Source organism: Microtus oregoni, unplaced genomic scaffold (genome assembly GCF_018167655.1).
Source record: "Microtus oregoni isolate MIOR12 unplaced genomic scaffold, Mior012 000016F_ref0000370, whole genome shotgun sequence".
Taxonomy (NCBI): Eukaryota; Metazoa; Chordata; class Mammalia; order Rodentia; family Cricetidae; genus Microtus; species Microtus oregoni.
In genome coordinates, this window is record NW_024543075.1 from 42,393,611 (window position 1) to 42,415,325 (window position 21,715).

The window sequence follows — 21,715 nt, forward strand, 5'->3', positions numbered from 1 at the left end:
TTGGCCATCCTGACAAATGTAAGATGGAATCTTGGAGTTGTTTTGATTTGCATTTCTCTAATGGCTAAGGATGTTGAACATTTCCTCTAATGTCTTTAAGCTCTTTAAGATTCGTTGGTTGAGAATTTGCTCTTTTGGTCTGTACCCCCACTATTTTATTGGATTATTTGTTCTTTTGTTGTCAAGTTTCTTGGGTTTTTGTATATTTTGGCAATTGGTCCTCTGTCCAATGTGGAATTTATGAAGATCTTTTCCTATTCTATAGGCTGCAATTTTGTCTTGTTGACCATGTCCTGTGCTTTACGAAAGTTTCTCAATTTCAGAAAGTTCAATTTATTAATTGTTGCTACCAGTGTCTTTGCTACTGGGATTTTATTTAAGAAGTGGTCTACTGTGCTAATGCATTCAAGTGTACTTCTCATTTTCTCTTCTATGAGGTTCAGTGTAATTAGTTTTATTTTGAAGTCTTTGATCCATTTGGACTTGAGATTTTTATTGGCAATGCATATGGAACCTACATATTGATATCCAATTATGCTGGCATCATTGTTAAAGATGCTTTTTTCCCCATCTTGTATATTTAGCTTCTTTGTCAAAAATCAGATATTTGTAGGTAAGTGGATTGATGTCTGGGTCTTTGATTAGATTTCATTGGTCCTCCTGTTTTTTTATGCTAATACCAGACTGTTTTCATTACTGTAGCTCTATAGTAGAGTTTGAAGTCAGAGATAGTGATGCTTCCAGAAGTTCCTTTATTGAACAAAAGTGTTTTGGCTATCCTGGGATTTTTGTTTTCCATATGAAGCTGAGTATTGTTTTTTTATTTTTTATTTATTTTATTTATTTTTTTATTTTTTGTTAATTTTTTTAGTTGATAAAAAAAATTTCTGCCTCCTCCCCCTTTCCCATTTCCCTCCCCCTCCTCCCACACCTCGCCCCTTCCCTCCATTCCCCTCCCTCTCTCCTCCTCCCCCCACTCAATTCCCCCTCCCTCTCGAGAATGAAGAGCAGTCCAGATTCCCTGCCCTGCAGGAAGTCCAAGGTCCTCCCACTTCTATCCAGGAGCAGGAAGGTGAGCATCCAAACAGGCTAGGCTCCCACAAAGCCAGTTCGTGTATTAGGGTCAAACCTAGTGCCATTGTCCTTGGCTTCTCATCCGCATTCATTGTCTGCCACATTCAGAAGGTCCGGTTTCATCCCATGCTTATTCAGACCGACCCAGTCCCTCTGGCCTTGGTGAGCTCTCAATAGATCAGTTCCACTGTCACAGTGGGTGGTGCACCCCTCTTGGTCCTGACTTCCTTGCTCATGTTCTCCCTCCTTCTGCTCCTTATTGGGACCTTGGGAGCTCAGTCCAATGCTCCAGTGAAGGTCTCTGTCTCTATCTCCATCCATCGCCAGATGAAGGTTCTATGGTGATATGCAAGAAATTCATCAGTATGGCTATAGGATAGGGTCATTTTAGGTTCCCTCTCCTCAGTTGCTCAAGGTACTAGCTGGGGACATCTCCCTGGACACCTGCAAGCCCCGTTCTTTTGATGTCTGTGAAGAATTTTGATGCGATTTTAATGGGTATTCCATTGAATCAGGAGATTTTGGTAAGACTGTCATTTTTACTATATTAATTCAACCTACTCAATACCAGGGAAGATCTTCCCATTTTCTGGTGTCTTCTTTAATTTCTTTCTTCTAAGATTTAAAGTTATTTTTATTCTCTTTTTGATCTGCTTCTTAATTTTTCAAAGTAAACAAACAGTGATATAAAAGTTACTTTCTAAACCTCTATATCTGAAAGGTCTCAATATTTTGAATGTTACAAATATATCTTGCCTCTGCTTTACTTTGTCTTTATTTTATATTTTGTCTATACCTCTTGAATAATTTCTATTATCTTCATGAATACTCTGGAGTTTCTAGACAAGGGCTGCCGCTTGAAACTCACATGGTACTGTTCTCCATTTTGTCATCTTTATGGAGATCATATGCGTGTGCCTTGCTCCTGTCTGTTTGAGATCATTCCCAAAACCTCCTGTCTCATCTTAGTGTATTCTTTGTCTTATAATTAATTCAGACTAAACAATACACAACTTTTCTATAGCTATTTTTTAAGATTTTGACCTTTGTTTTCTTAATTTAGCCTTTTTTGTATATGAAAATATTGCACTCCCTTGACATTGACTGTATTTCTGCTAAACTATTACTTTTGAATTTAGTTATTTATTTTCTGTATATCCTACTAAAATTCTTGACTATGAATGAGATATTAAATATTCATTCCTCATTTACCTTATAGAAACAATCTTACTTTTGGCAAAAACTTTACCAGTACTTGTTGACTATGTTTAACTAAAAACAAAAGCAGATATTATACTTTCATCAACCCTTTGATACATAAATGGCCTATATCCTTAAAAGTTAAAAGCAGATAGAACTTACATAGAATTTCTGGACAAAGTATTCAATACACTCTTAGTAATACATAGAATAGGTTATATTATCATACAGAAGCCATTTGAGAAATTAATAAAAGATAAAATAAAATGTATATTATTTATTGAAGATGGGACTATGACTCAAATGTAGACACCTTGATTAGTAAGGCTGAGGTTCTAGGTTAGTCCTATCAGCAAAGAAAAATAAACTATGGAGCAAACACCTTTTGCTAGCATAGCAACATGTTTGAATCATCTTGTACATACACATTTCATAATTTTGCCAAATGTTACACATGAACACATCGATATGCTATATAGATGCAAGCATGTAACTAATATAATATTTTGTTTACATATACATTTATATATTCAATATTCTCGTGCTTCATGGGTTTTTAAATATGTGTGTATAAATCATTAAGTAGAAAAATTAATAGGATTATAAAGTTTGCACTTTTCCACTTTTATTAGACATCTTTAATGTATTGTCTTTTTCTGTCATAAGTTCTGTGACAAGTTTTCCATTTTTATTTTTTTTTATTTTTACTTAAATATAAAATTTCTACCTCCTCCCCTCCTCCCATTTCCCTTCACCTCCTCTACTCCCCATCTCCCATCCTCTTCCCCCTTCCTCTCTAGTCCAAAGAGCAGTCAGGGTTCCCTGCCCTGTGGAAGTCCAAGATCTTCCCCGCTTCATCCGGGTCTAGGAAGGTGAGCATCCAAACAGATTAGGTTCCCACAAAGGCAGTACATGGAACAGAATTAAAATCCAGTGCCATTGTCCTTGGCTTCTGAGTCAGCCCTCCATGTCAGCCACGTTCAGAGAGTTCGGTTTGATCATATGCTCCATCAGTCCCAGTTCAGCTTGTTTTGGTAAGCTCCCATTAGATCAGCCGCACCGTCTCAGTGGGTGGGCGCACCCCTTGTGGTCCTGACTTCCTTGCTCATGGTCTCCCTCCTTCTGCTCCTCATTTGGACCTTGGGAGCTCAGTCCAGTGCTCCGATGTGGGTCTCTGTCTCTAGCTTCATCCATTGCCAGATGAAGGTTCTATGGTGATATGCAAGATATTCACCAGTACAGCTAAAAGATAGGGCCATTTCAGGCTCCCATTCCTCAGCTGTCGAAGGATCTAGCTGGGGATATCTCCATGGACACCTGGGGACACCTCTAGAGTCCAATCTCTTACCAACCCTAAAATGGCTCCCTTAATTAAGATACCTTTATAAAAATATGCTTATTTCCAAGCAATTGTTAAAATCGTTCTCCAAGATGTCAATAAGAAGGAAAGGCTTATCTAAATATGATATCACTCTATTCTTTTTTACGGTTTATTTTTACTTTCAGTGGTATATGGACATATCTATATATGGGTAAATATACATGAGGGTTTCCCTTAGGAAGCCAGGGGCATAAGATGACCTGGAGCAATTGTGAGCTACCTGGTGGGAGCTCCTGGAACTGAATTCAAATCTCGTGTAAACAGTAAGTGCTCTTTCCTAACCACTAAGAGATTTTTTTCTGCCCCAAATAACACTTTTTAAATATGAGGGATCTCAGATCCTATAATTGAGGTGATTTTTTTACACCTGGTACTCCTATAAACACATTCAGGCAAGTGGCTAAATAGAAGATAAACTGAAAAACAAAAATATAGCCTTGGGATATACAAATGACAAGCCACCTGAGAAAGAAGCCAGAAAAATAAAACCTTTCACAATAGTCTCAAATACTATAAAATATTCTGTGGTAACTCTGACCAACTAAGTAAAAGACTTGTATGACAAAAACTTTAGGTCTCTGCAGAAAGAAATTGAAGAAGTTATCTGAAAATGGAAAGACCTCTCATGTTCTTTAATCAGTAGTATTAACAGTGAAAATGGTCATCCTACCAAAAGCATTCTACAGATTCAAATCATTCCCCTTTAAAATTCCAATACAATTCTTCACAAACCTTGAAAGTGCTATTTTTAATTTCATAAGTAGAAACAAAAAAAACACAGCATAACTAAAACAATATTGAACTGCTAGTGTTATTATCAGTTCTGATTCCAAACTGTACTACAGAGCTATAGTAATAATAATCATCATGATATTGGCATAAAAACAGACATACTGATCAATAGATTCAAATTTAGGGCCTAGACATAATTCCACATACCCATAGACACCTGATCTTCAATAAAGAAGCCATAAATACACACTGAAAAAGAATAAGCATGTTCAACAAATAGTTCTGTTCAAACTAGATGTCTGCATGCAGAAGAATCCAAATAGATGCATATTTATCACCATATATAAAAATCAAATCAAAATGGATAAAAGGTCTCAATAAAGAAAACAGACACACTGAAAAAGACAGAAGAGGATTTGGGAAAAAGTCTTGAATGCTTTGGCTAACAAAAATATTTTCTGGAAAGAACATCAATAGTATAGGCACTAAGGTCAAAATTTAATAAATGTCATTTCAGGAAGCTGAAAAACTCATAAAAGGCAAAGGACAGCATTAGTTAGATAAAGCAGCAACTTACAGAATTGAAAACATTTTTACTAATTCCAGATCTGATAGAGGTATAATAACCAAAATATATAAAGAACTCAAGAAACTAGATATTAAAACCAAATAATTAAATTTAAAAAAAAAATAGGATACATATTTAAACAGAATTCTCAGTGGAGGAATCTTATATGTCTGAGAAACAGTCAAAGAAATTCTCAACATCTTTAGCCATTAGGGAAATTCAAATCAAAACTACTTTGAGATTCCATCTTAGACCTGTCAGAAAGGCTATGATCAATCACACAAATGACAGCTCCTGTGGCAAGGAGAAGAAGCAAGGGGAATAGTCTTTTCTTTACTGTTAGGAGTGCAAACGTCTGCAGCTACTGTGAAACTCAATATGGTGGCTCCTTAGAGAACCTGTAATCAATCTACCTACCCAGCTCTACCTCTCTTGGGTGTATCTTTAAAGGACATACCATCCTGCCACAAGGATACTTTCTTTATTTTGATTACTGTGACTACTCATAATACCCAGAATTTGGAAAAACCTAAATGTCCCTCATAAGGAAGGAGAATGGATAAGCAAAATGTGGTACATTTATGCAATGCAATATTACACAACTGTTAAAAAAATGACATTGTGAAATTTGCGAGCCAATGACTGGAACTAGAAAAAAATATCCTGAGTGAGGTAACCAAGATCAAAGTAGAATATGTGGTTCATATTAACTTAAAAGTGGATAATAGCCATTAAGTAAATGATAATGAAGATATAAACTTAATTACCTAGAATCAAGGAATTTAGGCAAACAGAAAGGCTCTAGCTGAGAAGCAACTATATATCAGCAAAGACGAAATATAATAGAATTTGCAGGTGGACTGGGGGTGGGTGGGGATGGATGCAGGAGGAATCAGGTGGGAAGGAGGTGAGATGGAGGGAGAGAGAAAGTTAAGAGATGGTGGCTGGAATTGGGATGTATTTGGTAGCCATATGGAATCCTAGTGCTGTGGGAATATTCTGCAATCTCTGAAGGTTATTCTAGTGAGGACTCCAAGTAATGGGGTTATGGAGTCTGAACTAATCATCTCCTATAACCTGTCAAGGCTCCCACTGTTGGGACTGGGTTGTATTCTGTTGAATTATTGGTTGATGTGGCCCTTTGGAGATTCCCAAACAACAAGACACTGATGTTAGGACAGAAGATTTTTCACCTCAAATTGAAAACAGGGACCCATTACCCTGGGCAACATCCACATAGCTCGTTGAACATATAGAAATCGGGTGATGCCTGCATGAAACCTTTCCCTCATGTTCTAGTTGCTTTGGTGCAGGAAGGTAGTATGTGGCTACAGAAATAGATATGTGGGCACAAACCCAGGCACAAAATCTTTGGGCTACAATCTATTCTGCTAGAAAGATATTCTGAGGCAATAGAACTTGGGGGAGTAGTCAACCAATGTATGATTTAACTTGAGGCCCACTTCAGAAGTAGGAGCACATACCTCATCCTGCTAGGATGGCTCAGAACCAGAAACAAGATAGCCCAGAGACATAGGGTATATAGGGAACAACCAAACACAACTGGCCTTAATAAAACAAAACAAATAAATAAATAAAGTCAATGGAATGGGTCTCAATAATATTCTGCTATACTCATAGATCAGTACCATGTCCAGTCATCATCAGAGAAGCTTCCTCCAGCAACAGATGAGAGAAGATACAGAGACCCATAGTCTGATATGCTGGGTGCCTAAATTTGAGGTATGCATTAGTTCTTTATCCTTGGAGCTCAGGGAATGATTCCCTTGTCAAAGGGTAACAAGCCTTGTAAAGGACAGAGTGGATAGAGGATACCAGAAGAATAAGGTCCACTGAATCAACCAAACAGGACTCATATGAACTCACAGAGACTGAAATAGCAAACAGGGGGCCTACATGGTTATGCACTAAATCCTCTGCACATACTTTGTCACTGTTAGCTTTGTGCTTTTGTGGGACTCCTAATTTATTTTATTTTATTTTATTTTAAAAATTTCCTTTTCCTCCCCACCTCCCTTTTCCTTCCCCCTTCCCCCACTCCCCACGTCCCACTCCCCTCCCCAACTCTCTCCAGTCCAAAGAGCACTCAGGGTTCCTCCCCTGTGGGAAGGCTAAGGGCCTCCCTCCTCCATCCAGGTCTAGGAAGGTGAGCATCCAAATGAGCTCCCCAAGGCCAGCAGGACTTCTAATTTTAGGGGAACTTATATCTTGGACTCTTTTCTCCCTGTTGGATTGCCTTCTTGGTGTAAGGGATTTCCCCATATTACTGTACGTTGTGTTGTTGTGTTTGATTGTTTTCTCTTGGATATCTGCTATTTTTTTATGGGTGGCAGAACGGGAATGGATTCTGGGGAGAAGGGAAATTAGGAAAGTTGTCGTTCAAATTTATTGTATGGGAGAAGAATCTCTTTTTTTCATAAATTTATTTGTTTCACATCCTGACTGCAGATACCCATCCTTCCTTTCCTCCCAGTGCCCCCCCCGCCCCCACACCCCTGTCTGCATTACCCCAATCCACTCCTCCTCTGTTTCTGTGTAGGAAAGGACAGGTTTCCCATGAGTATCAATAAAACAGGGCATATCAAGTTGCAGTAAGACTAAGTATCACCTCATATATTAAGACTGGTCAAGGTGACACAGTATGAGGACTAGGATCCTAAAAGTCCATAAAAGAGTCAGAGATAGCCCCTGTTCACACTGTTATGAGTCCCAGAGGAGGGCCAAGCTACACAATTGTAACATAAATGCAGAGAGACTAAATCAGTCCTATTCAGGCTCCATAGCTGTTTGTTCAGTCTCTGTGAGCTCCTAATTGCCCAGGCAGACTAGTTGATTCTGTGAGTTTTTTTTTTTTTGTGGTGTCTCTGAGCACTCCGGCTCCTGTATCTCTTTGTCTCCATCTTTCAAAGATTCAATCAGTATAGCTAATGGTTAAAATAAGACTAATAATTAGAGATTGACATAGAACAACTGAGCATTTAGCTTAGAAATTCTTTGCCAGCATGTCATAAACATGAATTTTTCAGAGTACAAATCACACATAATAAGTCTGTTTTAAATCATAAATGCATCTTGCAATCAAGTCAGAGGAACTTAGAAGAAAAAGGCTGTGCCATTTACTCATCTCAACAAAACAAAACTTCCAAAATAAGAATTGTTGGGGGAAAGTTACATCCATAACAACTATGATTAAGCATTTTTTAAAAATGAAGTTTTCCTGTTGAATACATGCAAACCTCACTCATTTCCTGAAAACTTGATATCAGCATGACAAATAAAAGTGTTTAAAATAAGAAGAAATGCATGATGGTGAAGAAAATACTTGTGGATCATTAAGTTTCTACAGATAGAAAGCAAACTAATCAAACTATGCTTACTATATAACTAGTATCAAAGTTAGGAAAGGAGAAGCAAGACAAGAACAGAGGAGAGAGTTCAGGGACAGAGACAGAGTCCTTCCTGCTGGGTGGGATGCAGGAGAGTTCAGAGATTTCCTGGCAACATTTCAAAATTTCCTTGGACCAATGATTTGTTTGTGACTTTTCTTGTCCCTTCTTTGAGCAAGGAGGCCATACATTTGACCTTACACCTTCTCTGTCATTGTATGTATGAATATTGATAGCAGTCAACCTATTCAACTAGTTAAATAGTTCTACACACAGTGGGGAGTCATGAGTGGTTGAAGGCAGTTCCCCTCATCGATTTGTAGATCATAGGTGATGAGTTACAGGATTTCTGAACTGATGAGAAGTTAGTGAGACTGAAGAACTTTGGGTAGATGGAAATAGGGTGTGGTTTTCAGCATCTCTGTTAATGTTTTGAAATGATTTTTAAGATATTAGGAATAATAGTATTTTACATGAGCTTCTGTAGACCATTGGTCAAGGACAAAGAATTTGGGTCTGAAAAAACCTGGGATAAAACTGGACTCGCTGAACATAGTGGACAATGAGGACTACTGAGAACTCAAGAACAATGGCAGTGGGTTTTTGATCCTACTGCACGTACTGGCTTTGTGGAAGCCTAGGCAGTTTGGATGCTCATTTTACTAGACCTGGATGGAGGTAGGTGGTCCTTGGACTTCCCCCTGGGCAGGGAACCCTGATAGTTCTATGGGCTGACAAGGGAGGGGAACTTGATTTGGGGAGGGGGAGGGAAATGGGAGGAGGTGGCATGAAGAGACAGAAATCTTTAATGAATAAATAAACGGAAAAAATAAAAATTTCTGCCTCCTCCCCCCCTCCCACTTCCCCCTCCCAATCTCCTCATCCCCCTTCCCCTCCCTCTCCAGTCCAAAGAGCAGTCAGGGTTCCCTGCCTTGTGGAAAGTCCAAGGTCCTCCCTCCTCCATCCAGGTCTAGGATAGTGCGCATTCAAACAAACTAGGCTCCCATAAAGCCAGTACATGCAGTAGGACCAAAACCCAGTGCCATTGTCCTTGGCTTCTCAGTCAGCCTTCATTGTCTGCCAGGTTCAGAGAGTCCGGTTTGATCCCAAGCTTTTTCAGTCCCAGTCCAGCTGGCCTTAGTGAGGGTCAATTAGGTCAGCCCCACCGTCTCAGTGGGTGGGTGCACCACTCACGGTCCTGACTTCCTTGCTCATGTTATCCCTCCTACTGCTCCTCATTTGGACCGTGGGAGCTCAGTCCATTGCTCCATTGTGGGTCTCTGTCTCTATCTCCATCCTTCGCTAGATGAAGGTTCTATGGTGATATGCAAGATATTCATCAGTATGGTTATAGGATCGGGCCATTTCAGGCTCCCTCTCCTCAGCTGCCCAAGAAACTAGCTGAGGACATCTCCGTGGACACCCAGGAACCCCTTTAGAGTCAAGTCTCTTGCCAACCCTAAAATGGATAACTTAATTAAGATATATACTTCCCTGCTCCCTTATCCACCCTTCCTCCATCTCAATTATCCCATTCCCCCAAGTTCTCCCCATCCTCTCCTTCTCACTTTTCTCTCCCCGTCTTCTCTTACCCCCATCCCATCCCTACCCCCAAGTTCCTAATTTTTGCCGGCAATCTTATCTACTTCCAATATCCAGGAGGATAACTATATGTTTTTCTTTGGGTTCACCTTCTTATTTAGCTTCTCTTGGATCATGAATTATAGGCTCAATGCCCTTTATTTATGGCTAGAAACCACTTATGAGTGAGTACATACCATGTTCGTCTTTTTGGGTCTGGGTTACCTCACTCAGGATAGTGTTTTCTATTTCCATCCATTTGCATGCAAAATTCAAGATGTCATTTTTTTTACTACTGAGTAGTACTCTAATATGTATATATTCCACACGTTCTTTATCAATTCTTCCATTGAAGGACCTCTAGGTTGTTTCCAGGTTCTGGTTATTACAAATAATGCTGCTATGAACGTAGTTGAACGAATGCTTTTGTAGTATGATAGGGCATCTCTTAAGTATATTCCCAAGAGTGATATTGCTGGATCCTGGGGTAGGTTGATCCTGAATTTCTTGAGAAACCACCACACTGATTTCCAAAGTGGTTGCACAAGTTTGCATTCCCACCAGCAATGGATGAGTGTTCCCCTTACTCCACATCCTCTCCAGCAAAGGCTATCATTGGTGTTTTTGATGTTAGCCATTCTGACAGGTGTAAGATGGTATCTCAAAGTTGTTTTGATTTGCATTTCCCTGATTGCTAAGGAGGTTGAGGATGACCTTAAGTGTCTTTTGGCCCTTTGAACTTCTGTTGAGAATTCTCTGTTCAGTTCAGTGCCCCATTTTTTAATTGTGTTAATTAGCATTTTAAAGGCTAGTTTGTTGAGTTCTTTATATATTTTAGAGGTCAGACCTTTTTCTGTTGTGGAGTTGGTGAAGATCTTCTCTTATTCAGTAGGATGCCTTTTTGTCTTAATGACAGTGTCCTTTGCTTTACAGAAGCTTCTCAGTTTCATGAGGTCTGATTTATTCTATGTTGCCCTTAATGTTTGTGCTGCTGACGTTATACATAGGAAATAGTCTCCTGTGCCCATGTGTAACAGGCTGCTTCCCACTTTCTCTTCTATCAGGTTCAGTGCGCTCCAATTAATATTGAGGTCTTTAATCCATTTGGACTTGAGCTTTGCACATGGTGATGGATATGGATCTATTTTCATTCTTCTACAAGTTGACATCCAGTTATGCCAGCACCATTTGCTGAAAATGTTTTCTTTCTTTCATTGTATACTTTTAGCTCCCTTATCGAAAATCAAGTGTTCATAGGTTTGTGGGTTAATATCAGGATTTTCTACTCGATTCCATTGGTCAACTTCTCTATTTTTATGCCAATACCAAGCTGTTTTCAATCCTAGGAATTCTGATGGAAGTCAGAGACCTCTGCAGGTCGAACACCAAGCCAGGGACCTTTGCAGGAGCAGATCCAGACCAGCATTTATAAAAACAGGTCAAAGCTGACAACCTAGGCAAGAGCAGGCCTGAGAGAGCAAACTCCAAGGGAGTGGAGCAAAGCCTCGGAGCACTGAGTGACCTCCAGGAATACAGAGTGACTAAAGGGGTAACTAGAATTGTGGCATTAACTGTACCACAAGGAACAACCATCTGCGTCTTGGATTCACTGGCACTTAGAAGATTAATCAACAGAATTACAACAGCCCCCAAACACACCTATTAGAGGAAAAGATGAGAAGAAAAGGTAAGAACAAACACAACACTATAAATAGCAACATGACTCCAGTAAAACCTAAAGACCCTACAACAACAACAAAGAATTGAACAACAAAATATAGATGAAGCACAAGAAAATGACCTAAAAAATGACTTCAGGAGAATGTTTGAAACACTTAAAGCGAAATTGAGAAATCCCCTCAAAGAAATGGAGAAAAAGACAAAAAATAAAAGGTATCAACAAATCTCTTTAAATAAAACCAAGAAAAAACAATCAAACATATGAAAGAAACTATTTAAGACTTGAAACCTGAAATAGAGACAATGAAAACAAAGGCCGTATGAATAATAGAAACAGAAATCATGAGAAAATGAACAGAAACCACAAATGCAAGCATGAACAGCAGAATATAACAGATGGAAGAGAGAATCTCAAGCACTGAAGATACAATAGAGGAAATAGACTCATCAGTCAAAGAAAACATTAAATCTAACAACATCTTAACCCAAAATATCCAGGAAATATGGCATACCATGAAAAAGCCAAACATAAGAATAATAGGTATAGAAGAAGGAAAAAAAGTTAAACTCAAAAGCACAGAAAATATGTTTAACAAAATCATAGAATAAACTTTCCCAACCTAAAGAAAGACATGCCTATGAAGATATAAGAAGCTTACAGAACACCAAATAGACTGGATACAAAAGAAAAAAAGTCCCCTTGCCACATAATAATCAAAACACTAAACATACAGAGTAAAGAAAGAATATTAAGAGCTTCAAAGGAAAAGGGCCAAGTAATGTATAAAGGCAGACCTATCAGAATTACACCCGACTTTTCATTGAAGACAATGAAAGCCAGAAAGTCATGGTCAAGTGTTATGCAGACATTAAGAGACCATGGATGCCATCCCAGACTATGACTTTCAATCACCATAGAAAAACAAAACAAAAGATTCCATGACAAACCAGATTTAAAATACCTAGCCACAAACCCATCCCTACACAAAATACTAGAAGGAAAACTCCAACATAAAGTAGTTGACTACATCAACAAAAACACAGACAATTGATGGTCTCATAGCAGCAAATCCCAAAGAAGGGGAAACACACACAAATTAACATCACCAACAATGAAAACTAAACTAACAAGAGGTAGCAATCACTGGTAATTGATATCCCTTACTATAAACGGACTCAACTTACCTATAAAAAGTCACAGGCTAACAGATTGGATATGAAAACAGAATCCATCCTTCTTCTGCTTATAAGAAACACACCTCAACCTCAAAGACAGATATTATAACAGAGGTTGGGATAAAATATTCCAATCAAATCGATCTAAGAAACAAGCAGGTGTAGCTATCCTAATACCTAACAAAATAGACTTCAAACTAAAATCAATTGAAAGAGACAAAGAAGGATATTTCATATTGGCCACAGAAAAAATCAAAGAGGAAAATCTCACTACTGAATATCTATGCCCCAAATACAAGGGTACTCTCTTATGTAAAAGAAATACTTATAAAGCTTAAATCATACAGTAGACCTCACACACTACTAGTGGGAGACTTCAACACTCCCCTCTCACCAATAGACATGTCAGTCAGACAAAATATGAACAGAGAAATAAGGGAACTAACAGAAGTTATGACTCAAAAGGACTTAACACACATCTATAGAATATTCCATCCAACCATAAAAGAATATATCTTCTTCTTAACACCTCATGGAACCTTCTCAAAAAATTGACCACAAACAAAACAAACCTCAACAAATACAAAAAAAAATGGAATAACCCCATGTATCTTATCAGATTACAATGGCTTAAAACTAGAATCATCAGCAATACTAATTCCAGAAAGCCCACAAACACATGGAAATTAAACAAGGCTCACCTGAATCATCAATTGGTAAAGGAAGAAATACAGGGAGTAATGAAAGACTTCCTATAATTCAATGAAAATTACCATACAACATACCCAAATTTATGGGACACAATGAAAGCAATGCTAAGAGAAAAGTTCATAGCACTAAATGCCTACATAAAGAAGCTGGAAAAATCCCACACTGGTGAATTAAAACTCCAGAACAAAAAGAAGCAAACTTACCAGAAAGAACTAGATGGCAGGAAATAATCAAATTGAGAGCTAAAATTAACAAAATAGAAACAAACAAAACAATACAAAGAATCAATGAGACAAAGAGATGGTTCTTTGAGAAAATCAACAAAATAGACAAAAATTTATTCAAACTAACCAAAAGGTAGAGAGAGAATATCCAAATTAACAAAATCAGAATTGAAAATGGGGACATAACAACAGACATGGAAGAAATATAAGGAATCATCTGGTCATATTTCAAAAACCTGTCCTCCACAAATTTGGAAAACTTAAAGGAAATGGGACAACTTTCTGGATAAATAATTTTTTACCAAAATTAAATCAAGACCAGATAAGCAAATTAAACAGACCTATATCTGCTAAAGAAATAGAAATAGTCATCAAAAGTCTCCATGTTGTAGGAGGAGCAGCGGGCTGTGTCCTGCCACCTGGCTAGCTTAACCCCCAAAGTATCCACACAGAAATTGTATTAATTAAATTACAGCCTGGCCCATTAGCTCTAGACTCTTACTGGCTAACTCTCACATCTTGATTAACCCATTTCTATTAAATCTGTGTATCACCATGTGACTGTGGCTTACTGGCAAGACTAACCTATTTCTGTCTCAGGCTGGAGATTCATGGCATCTACCACACTTCCCTTCTTACCAGCATTCTGTTCTGTCTACTCCGCCCACCTAAGGGCTGCCCTATCAAAAGGCCAAGGCAGTCTCTTTATTCAACCAATGGAAGCAACACAAAACAGAAGAACCTTTTATACCTTCTCCCAACTAATAAAAGTCCAGGACAAGATGGTTTCAGCTCAGAATTCTACAAGATTTTCAAAGAAGAACTAGCATCAATACTCCTCAAATTATTCCACACAATAGAAACAGAAGGAACATTGCCAATACCTAACTCTTTTTATGAGGTTACAATTATCCTGAAGAAAGACACTGAAGAAGTTGCCAGAAAGTGGAAAGATCTCCCATGAGTTTGGGTAGTTCGAACTACCATAGCAATGTTACCAAATCAATCTACAGTTTCAATGCAGTCCCCATCAAGATACCCACAAAATTCTTTACAGTCATTGAAAGAACTTTACTCAATGTCGTATGGAAAAGCAAAAACCCAGGATAGCCAAAACAATTCTGTAAAATAAAAGAACTTCTGGAGGCATCACAATCCCTGACTTCAAATTCTACTACAGAGCTACAGTATTGAAGACAGCCTGATATTGGCATAAAAAAATACAGGAGGACCAATGGAACTGAATCGAGGCCTCAGATATTAATCCACACACCTTCAAAGACATGTTTTTGACAAAGAAGCAAAAAATATCAAATGGAAAAAAGAAAGCATATTTAACAAGAGGTGGATATGGATAACTGGATATTAACATGTAGAAGAATGAAAATAGACCCATATCTATCACTATGAACAAAACTCAGGTCCACGTGGATCAAAGACCTCAACATAAAGCCAAGCCACAATGAATCTTATAGAAGAGAAAGTGGGAAGTACACTTGAACGCATTGACACAGGGAACCACTTTCTAAATATAACCCCAATAGCACAGACACTGAGAGAAACAATTAATAAATGGGACCGCCTGAAACTGAAAAGCTTCTGTAAGGCAAAGCACATGGTTAATAAGACAAAATGACAGCTTCCATAATGGGAAAAGATCTTCACTAACCCCACATCAGCTACAGGTCTGATCTCCAAAATATACAAAGAACTCAAAAAATTGGTCATCAAAACAACACATAATCCAATAAAAAATGGAGTACAGACCTAAACAGAGAACTCTCAATAGAGGAATCTAAAATGGCCGAAAGACACTCAAGGAAATGTTCAACATCCTTAGTCATCAGGGAAATACAAATCAAAACAACTCTGAGATTCCATTTTAATCCTGTAAGAATGGCCAAAATCTAAAACACTGATGAAACTTATGCTGGAGAGGTTGTGGGGTAAAGGGAACACTTCTGCATTGCTGGTGGGAATGCAAACTGGTATAGCCCCTATGCATATCAGCATGACCATTTATCAGAAAATTTGGAAACCACCTTCCTCAAGACCCAATAATACCACTTTTGGGTATACATCCAAAGGATGTTCAATCGTGCCCAAAAACATGTGCTCAACTATGTTCATAGCAGCATTGTTTGTCATAGCCAGAACCTGGAAATATCCTAAATGCCCCTTTAAGAATGCATAGGAAGATGTGGTACATTTACTCAATGGAGTTCTACACAGCAGAAAAACTAATGACATCTTGAAATTTGCAGGCAAATGGATGGATCTAGAAAATATCATTTTGAGTGAAGTAACCCAGTTCCCAAAAGACAAATATCATATGTACTCACTCATAAGTGGCTTTTAGACATAAAACAAAGAAAACCAGCCTACAATTCATAATCCCAAAGAACCTAGAAAATAATGAGTACCCTAAGAGAAATATACATGGATCTAATCAACATGGGAAGTAGAAAAAGACAAGATCTCGTGAGGAAATTGGGAGCATGTGGACCATGGAATAGGGTAAAAGGGGAGGGGAGAGGAAGGGAGGGGAGCAGAGAAAAAACGTATAGCTCAATAAAATCAATTAAAATAAAAAAAAATTCATAAAATGCTATTAGCCATACAAATGTAAGTCATGTACTGATTTTTTAAGCAGCTTTACTAACAGTATTGAGGAAAGATGTAAAATAATCAACATATTAAGAAAAGTAGATAGATATTTTATTTTATGGAAGATTAATTGATCTACTTTCCATTTACCTTTTGGTGTTTTTTCAGAAAAGTGTTTAATTATTAGAAGCAAAAAAATGTTAGCTTTCAAGGTGAAAAAATAATCTTAATATTAATAGGATTTATAGAAACCTAATTTTAGTGGTATACCTCAAAGCAAATATTGCAGCACAAACAGAGTTGCATCGCTATGATGCAGACATTGAAAAGAGAACTCCTTGGGAAGAAAAGTACTTGGAGGAGGATAGAAAGGGGGCAGGAGAGGATTTGGGCCATGTAAATGTAGTCAGACTATATTACATAATTGAATGTAAATATAATTATACTACTTTTTCCCATGCATAATGCATATATGCTAATGACATTTGTTTCAAAATACATGGAGATATATATTAAGAATAAAATTACAAGGAAAAAAATCACATTGTACTATCTGGATGTTGGATGTAGAGCTTTTGAAGGCATACTGAACTATAGTATGCCAGTGTCTCGCTTAGCATGGAAAGGGTATTTATTTGGATTCAAGGCAGAAGCTGTGCAAGGAGAATTTCTTTTCTTTTCTGATAATGTTTTTGTTTATTTTTTCAGTTTCATATTGTATTCTCTACATTGCATTCCTATTCATCCCCCTAATAATCCCTCCTAATTCCTCTTCCACTCCATTTGTACCTCCATCTTCTTCTACCTTGATGTTGTATGTGTGTGTATGCACGTGTCTCACATGCATCTGCTTGAATGTGTGTGTGTGTTTGCAAGCCTGTGTAGATAATCACAGTGCAGTATGTTCATGATTTTAAAGGTATGGCATATTCAGAAAACAGAGTTTTGCAGATTTTTTATCCATCTTCTGGCCCCAAAATCTTTATGACCCTCTCCCTGGAATCAGCAAAGGTGATATTGATGTCAACTTTAGGGATAAAGGCATAGCAGCCACCCATTTGTAGAGCTTTGATGATTAAGTCTACTCATTAAACATTACCTTCTGCAGCTGGGCGGTGGTGATGCATTCCTTTAATCCCAGCACTAAAGAGTCAGAGGCAGGAGGATCTCTGTGAGTTTGAGGCCAGCCTGGTCTACAAGAGCAAGTTCCAGGATAGGTACCAAAGCTACAGAGAAACCCTGTCTTGAAAAAAAACCAACCAACCAAATAAACAAACATTACCTTTTGCAAATGGAAAAAAAATATTAAAATGTATGTTATGAACTGTGTTTTTTACATAGAAGCTTTATGTGCCAAAATAAAGATTTTCATCCATAACAGCAAAATGAGAATCATATAAATTGAACAGAAATTATTTTTTATGTGGCTAGCTTTATGTGCCAAGATTAATTTTATTAATGAATTTAAACTTATACAACTATGTATGGAAACATTTTTCTCAATAAGATGAGTCATATTAACAAATTATGTATAATCCTTAATTATGTATATACATATTTCCATTAGTAACAGTTTATTGAGTTAGTGAGGTATGCTCATATGAGCGAAAGTTTAAGATGTTTAAATGTCTTAAATGTAAAGAAGGCTCATGACATGGAGTGAGGTCATGTTACTAAAAGAAGAGAATCACATGCAGACCACTGACAAATGTCAATTTTGACTGACAGATTCTCTGTAGCTTCTCACCTTCAGAAGCTCATTCCTATATGAAAACTTCTTTTCTTTAATTTTTATAACTTTTTACCAAACATACAACTGTTCAATACAGCATAATGTAATACTATTTACTTATTTGTTTGTTGTTTTTCTGAGACAGAATCTCACTATGTTGTGCTGAATGGCCTGAAACTCATTATGTAGAACAGGATTGTCTCAAACTCATAGAAATCCACCTGTCTCAGCCTCCCAGTGTTGGGATTAAAGATATGAAACAGCATACCCTGTGAAATTTCAAATCACATTAAAGTGGAAGTCCTCCAAATACAACATTGTATATCTTCCTTGGCAACACACATAAAAATCAAACTAAGAGGCATTTTGTATTTTATTGAAATAATTATGAATACCCTAAGAGTTTGGTTTTGATGAAAGAAGTGTTCACATTTCATAGGGGACATTAAATAGAAAGTTTCTGCATATGTATAGAATTATATGGGAATTGGGCATTGAAATTATAAGAGTGTACACATATATTTCAAATACATACATACATATATATATATATATATTATTGGTTAAAAAATAACCAATTGCAGTTCAAGAATGGAAAATATCAATTAACTGGTATGAACGGCATAGTCAAGTCAGTCAAATTCCAGCTGTGGTCTCAGCTGTGGAAAGAGCTACTCAATAAAAATAATTCTCAAAAGATCTTTCAACCCAGGGAGAAGCTATTCCCTAGGTTAATGCTAAAAATATCTGTGAGAAACACAGAGAAGTGTATGTATACCATACACTGTACTCATATCAGAAGGACATGGCTATTTCACAGAAGTTTTATGGATGTCACAATAAGAGTTGTTAAGAGAAGGGTTAAAACATTACCTTTCTTACTGACTCAGACAAGCTATGAATCCACAAGGTAAATCAGAATATATCAATGGCTAAAATTATAGATTCTTAGAGTAACATCTCTGAATCGGCAAACAAGATTTGTATATAATTAGGTATCCAAGTTTATGCCCACATGAAACTGTGATAAGAAATGATAGTAAAGTAGTTGATACCTACTATTTTATTGAATGAAAAAGTTTTTTTTAAGGTTTAGGAAAAGGCTTATTAAACGAAAGCATTCATATTCAAAATTGTATCTGGTTATCATTTAATATTTATATTATACTACCAATTCCTAGGCTGATATGTGGCTTACCTTCTATTTAAATGTCTCATGTTTTCACTGTGGTTGCTATAAAACAATTCTAGAGAATGCAAATTTTCAATTTCAGGTGTTTGATAAAACCATGGACCTAATTATATTTTAAACACTAGCTATCCTAATTTTATTTATTTAATGTGGAGAGTGATGGCTGTATTTTAACACAGATTTCCTCTAGACTTTGTGTGAGGATCCAGGATGGAAAATTGAGCCTGTGTGTACTAGAAATTATGGTAGGTTACTTTTCAAATAGAAAATTATCCATTATCCTCAACTTAGGTTTTCTCATAGTTGGAAAACCCTGCCAGTATTAGGTGTTGAATAGTGATGAACCTTGTCACTTTTCTGTATTTTCTTTCTCTGAATGAAAATCAACAATGGTCTGGATCTCTATCTGATTCTATGTCCTGATCCTTCAGAAGTAGTATTAATTTAAGTATGAAAAATTTAACTTTTGCACTGCTCTTTAAATTTCATGTTTGTTCAATTATTGTCTTTAACAATTTGTATGAAAGACTAGTTAATCAAATTGCTCCTTTGGTACTAGAAAAATTAGGCCAACAATAAAAATTTCACAGTCTTCCAATAGGAATTAAAATTTTTCCTGTTGGACACGTGTGATGGTTGGCAAATAAAATGACTTAAGGCTGAGACTAAGAATGTGACTTCAGTCCCCAGGGTCTAATGGGGCCCTGCAAGTTGTCTTCTCACCTTTGCATGCACTCTAGACCATGCATGTCTCACCTACCAACATGCAGGTACACATACACACACACGTGCATGTGCACACACACATACATGCACAAAGGGGGATAGTATAATTTATTTTTTTAAAAAAGAATTAGAATCTGAAATAATTTGCAAACTACTGCTGTGTATGTTATACCAGGTGATGGTTTAACAAGTGGAATGCTCTCTCCAATCTTTACTTAGGTGAAGAAAGGAAGAAAACCATGGGTCTTGTGGCTATTATCTAGCAAATCTAGGCATTTAGAACAGAAGTTCAGAACCCACAAAATAAATTAATTGATGGTAACAAACACCATCAATCAGAGAAAATAGAGAGGTGAGCTCTTTCTCATCCTCACAGTTTTCAAAGAACTATCCGAAAAGCATTCCCTATAAAGATGGTCTCATTCATGGTTTTTATTCCATTCTCCGCATTAAACCAAAATAACTAAAATTTCACTAGCTTCAAAGCATTTCATATATATACTTGTGTGTATTTATATGTATATATATTCTAACTAATCTATTTTTCATATATTAAATAAACTCTTCCACATCTCTCTTTTATAGAACTGAACACTACACATACTCAAGTCACTTTCTTCTTTCTCACTGGTGTGCCAGGCTTAGAAGATATCCAAATTTGGATCTCCATCCCCTTCAGCTTCATGTACCTCTTGGCTGTGTTAGGCAATGTGTTGGTCGTGGCAGTGGTGGTCTTGGACCACAGCCTCCACGAACCCATGTATCTCTTCCTGGCCATGTTGGCATTCAACGATGTTCTCCTCTGTACTGTCACAGTGCCCCAAATGCTGCTCATTTTCTGGCAGGGTCCCTTGGCAGTTGCCCTCCCTGCCTGCCTCACACAAATGTTTTTTGTCCATGCTCTGTTCCTGTCTGAATCTGCAGTCTTACTGGCCATGGCTTTTGACCGCTATGTGGCTATCTGCACACCACTGCATTATACAACCCTGCTTACAGGCCCTCTCCTTCTCAAGGTTGGGCTGGCCCTGGGAGCTCGGAGTGTGGCTGTTGTCACTCCTGGGGTTCTCCTTATTCTCCGCCTAGACTTCTGCCGGGGCACCATTATCCTCCACACGTACTGTGAGAACATGGGCATCGCCAAGTTGGCCTGCAACAGCATTACCTTAAATAGCATTTACGGGCTCTCGGCGGCTCTCCTCACCACAGGGCTGGACTTTGTCTTCATTTCCTTGTCCTACTGGCTAATCTTGAAAACTGTCCTACAACTGCCATCCAGGGAAGCCAGGACAAAAGCCTTTGGCACCTGCGGAGCTCACATTTGTGTTATTTTGGTATTCTACACACTGGCCTTTTTCTCTTTCTTTACTCATCGCTTTGGACACCATGTGCCTAGCCACACCCTCATACTCCTGGCAAATCTGTATCTACTGATACCCCCAACCATGAACCCCATTGTTTATGGAATAAAGACCAAAGAGATAAGGATTCGAGTAGTAGGGCTTTGTTTCCGATCAGAATGATTCAAGTCTATGGAACAGCAAAGACCAGAGAATCCAAGACAAACCATAAGGCTTAAATAAAAATCCAAAAACAGTCTGTTTGGATGTAGCCATGGAGCATTTGCCATTCAATAAAAACTCTGAATAGAATTAAAAAGAGGAAGAACACAATGTTGTGTGGGTGAGAAGGTCGGGAGGATCTTGGAAGAGATGGGAGAGGGGAAT

The 21,715-nt window shown here is 37.7% G+C and overlaps 1 protein-coding gene across 1 annotated transcript in view; it reads left to right on the forward strand.

Moving 5' to 3' along the window:
• Nucleotides 1–21,511, forward strand: part of LOC121457407 (olfactory receptor 52Z1-like) — a 42,114-nt gene extending 20,603 nt beyond the window's left edge. The window contains exon 2 of the mRNA XM_041666078.1: nt 20,577–21,511. Within this exon, the coding sequence (XP_041522012.1) occupies nt 20,577–21,511 (935 nt within the window). The remainder of the gene's footprint in view (nt 1–20,576) is intronic.
• Nucleotides 21,512–21,715: the final 204 nt, after the last annotated feature.